General features: G+C 44.5%; 1 protein-coding gene across 4 annotated transcripts in view; it reads left to right on the forward strand.

Moving 5' to 3' along the window:
- Nucleotides 1–1,143: 1,143 nt before the first annotated feature.
- osbpl6 (oxysterol binding protein-like 6) overlaps nt 1,144–2,452 on the forward strand; it is a 34,223-nt gene continuing 32,914 nt past the window's right edge. For 3 of the 4 annotated variants that reach the window (XM_008398758.2, XM_008398773.2, XM_008398767.2), the window contains exon 1: nt 1,145–1,413. In XM_008398758.2, coding sequence (XP_008396980.1) covers nt 1,267–1,413 — 147 coding nt within the window. In that variant the 5' untranslated portion in view covers nt 1,145–1,266. Of the gene's footprint in view, nt 1,414–2,452 lie in introns of all 4 variants that reach the window. The other variant, XM_008398784.2, reaches the window with a different exon arrangement.

Raw genomic sequence — 2,452 nt, forward strand, 5'->3', positions numbered from 1 at the left:
TTCCTTTTGGGATTATCGGTTCACTTTTGAACTGAAAAACCTTTCTTGATGAAATGAAAGAGATTATATTTTTTTATCCTTGACAGTCCAAATTGTTAATTAGCTCAACAATTAGTAATACTGACTGATAATAAAAGAGAACGATCAGTTGAGCTTTTTGATGTTCATATCTCGGCTTAACGCATGCTGAGTAATCCATAGTGGCAGTAATTTCACAGCATAGTGGATAAGCTTTACCCAGTTACTCAACACAAGTGCTAAGAAGAAGAAGAAGAAGAAGAAGAAGAAGAAGAAGAAGCCAGGCTTCAAAGAATGCTGAGGGTCAGTCAGTTTCTCAGATTAACACGCTGAATTAAAGGAGGCTTGGAGCGGTTCAGATGTGGTAATTCTAAAACTCTTTATGAAATCACTTCTGCATTGCAGCGTGGGTTGAGCGAGTGGAATATGACTCCCCGGTCCTTGTGTTTCAGATGAGCAGCAGGCTGTGAGTGTGAGGACGTCTCAGAGGATGTGCCCGACCTGTGGGCCYCAGTGCTGAGGAAGCTCTGCAGAGCTGACCGGTGGCCAGCATGTCTCAGCACCATCAGTACCAGCGAGGCCCCCACGGCCGCACCATGAGCACCGAGGAGAGGAGCTTCACGCCAGTGAACAAGACCTCGGTGCCGGTTCAAAAGAGCGCCTCCTCCTCTTCCTCGTCCCAGNTTTGGGATTATCGGTTCACTTTTGAACTGAAAAACCTTTCTTGATGAAATGAAAGAGATTATATTTTTTTATCCTTGACAGTCCAAATTGTTAATTAGCTCAACAATTAGTAATACTGACTGATAATAAAAGAGAACGATCAGTTGAGCTTTTTGATGTTCATATCTCGGCTTAACGCATGCTGAGTAATCCATAGTGGCAGTAATTTCACAGCATAGTGGATAAGCTTTACCCAGTTACTCAACACAAGTGCTAAGAAGAAGAAGAAGAAGAAGAAGAAGAAGAAGAAGAAGCCAGGCTTCAAAGAATGCTGAGGGTCAGTCAGTTTCTCAGATTAACACGCTGAATTAAAGGAGGCTTGGAGCGGTTCAGATGTGGTAATTCTAAAACTCTTTATGAAATCACTTCTGCATTGCAGCGTGGGTTGAGCGAGTGGAATATGACTCCCCGGTCCTTGTGTTTCAGATGAGCAGCAGGCTGTGAGTGTGAGGACGTCTCAGAGGATGTGCCCGACCTGTGGGCCYCAGTGCTGAGGAAGCTCTGCAGAGCTGACCGGTGGCCAGCATGTCTCAGCACCATCAGTACCAGCGAGGCCCCCACGGCCGCACCATGAGCACCGAGGAGAGGAGCTTCACGCCAGTGAACAAGACCTCGGTGCCGGTTCAAAAGAGCGCCTCCTCCTCTTCCTCGTCCCAGCGAGACAGCCGACAGGTAACGGATCTTCTAACTTCAGAGACAATCCATCGAGCAGCAGATTCCTGAGAGTGAAGCTGGAGCAGCGATGAAATTATCAGGAGTAAATGTTGGAGTACTTTGGATGCTTACATATTCTATTTGTAAATCTAAAAAGTGCAGAGGTCATTTAAGAAGGTTTAACAGATGAGACCGAAGCTGAACTGAAGACCTGCCCACCTAAAAATGGCGATTGGAGCATCATGCATAATTTTTTCTATATCAGAAAAAGACAAGCTAAGAAGGGTTGATAGAAAGATGGATGGAGATAATTAAAGGGGAGTTCTGAAAGAAAATCTATAGAAAGTGGTGCTACAGTAGAATGGTTTATATCAAAACAAATGTAAGTGTTTGAATCCCCCACCCAAATTTAAGAGCGAAATTTAACTGAAAATAAATTAGTTTCTACACGAGTACTTGCAGACAAAGAARGTGACTATCCTTCCCACTAAAATGCTTTGAAACATTGAAATCATAGCCAAGGTAAATAAATACATAGGTAAAAGAAGCAGCTATGCAGACATTTCTGCAGGCGTAGTCATATGTGCCAGAATTCCCTTTAATCATCAGTCAGCCATATGCTGAAATAGCAAGATGTGACAAACACAGATAGATGTTACCATAACAGCTAAGCATTATGCATTCATTCCTCGTGAAAGGTTAAACACAATTAGATAAACCTGCTGGCCAACCTTTGCAAGATATCTGCTAATTAGSAGACTAATCAGCAGAGAAAGAGCAGTTGCTACCAAATGAGCTGCGCTCTTATCTAACAGTTCACAGAACGGTGGCTCAAACTTAACCCCTGCGTTAAGTCATCCGAAGCCCCCGGTCGTCCTTCCTCTCCTCTTGGACATGCTGTGTCACTGTGGCSACATGGAAACAAGACACCCATACTGGAATCTCTGACATCACTGCTTTTCCGTTGGCACCGGCTGGTGAATATTTCATGAGAGACAGGCGAAGGCTCGGTGCCCCACTGAACATGTGGCACATTCTGCAAGGCCCGGTGTGGACG

The sequence above is a fragment of the Poecilia reticulata genome, linkage group LG2 (genome assembly GCF_000633615.1).
Source record: "Poecilia reticulata strain Guanapo linkage group LG2, Guppy_female_1.0+MT, whole genome shotgun sequence".
NCBI lineage: Eukaryota > Metazoa > Chordata > Actinopteri > Cyprinodontiformes > Poeciliidae > Poecilia > Poecilia reticulata.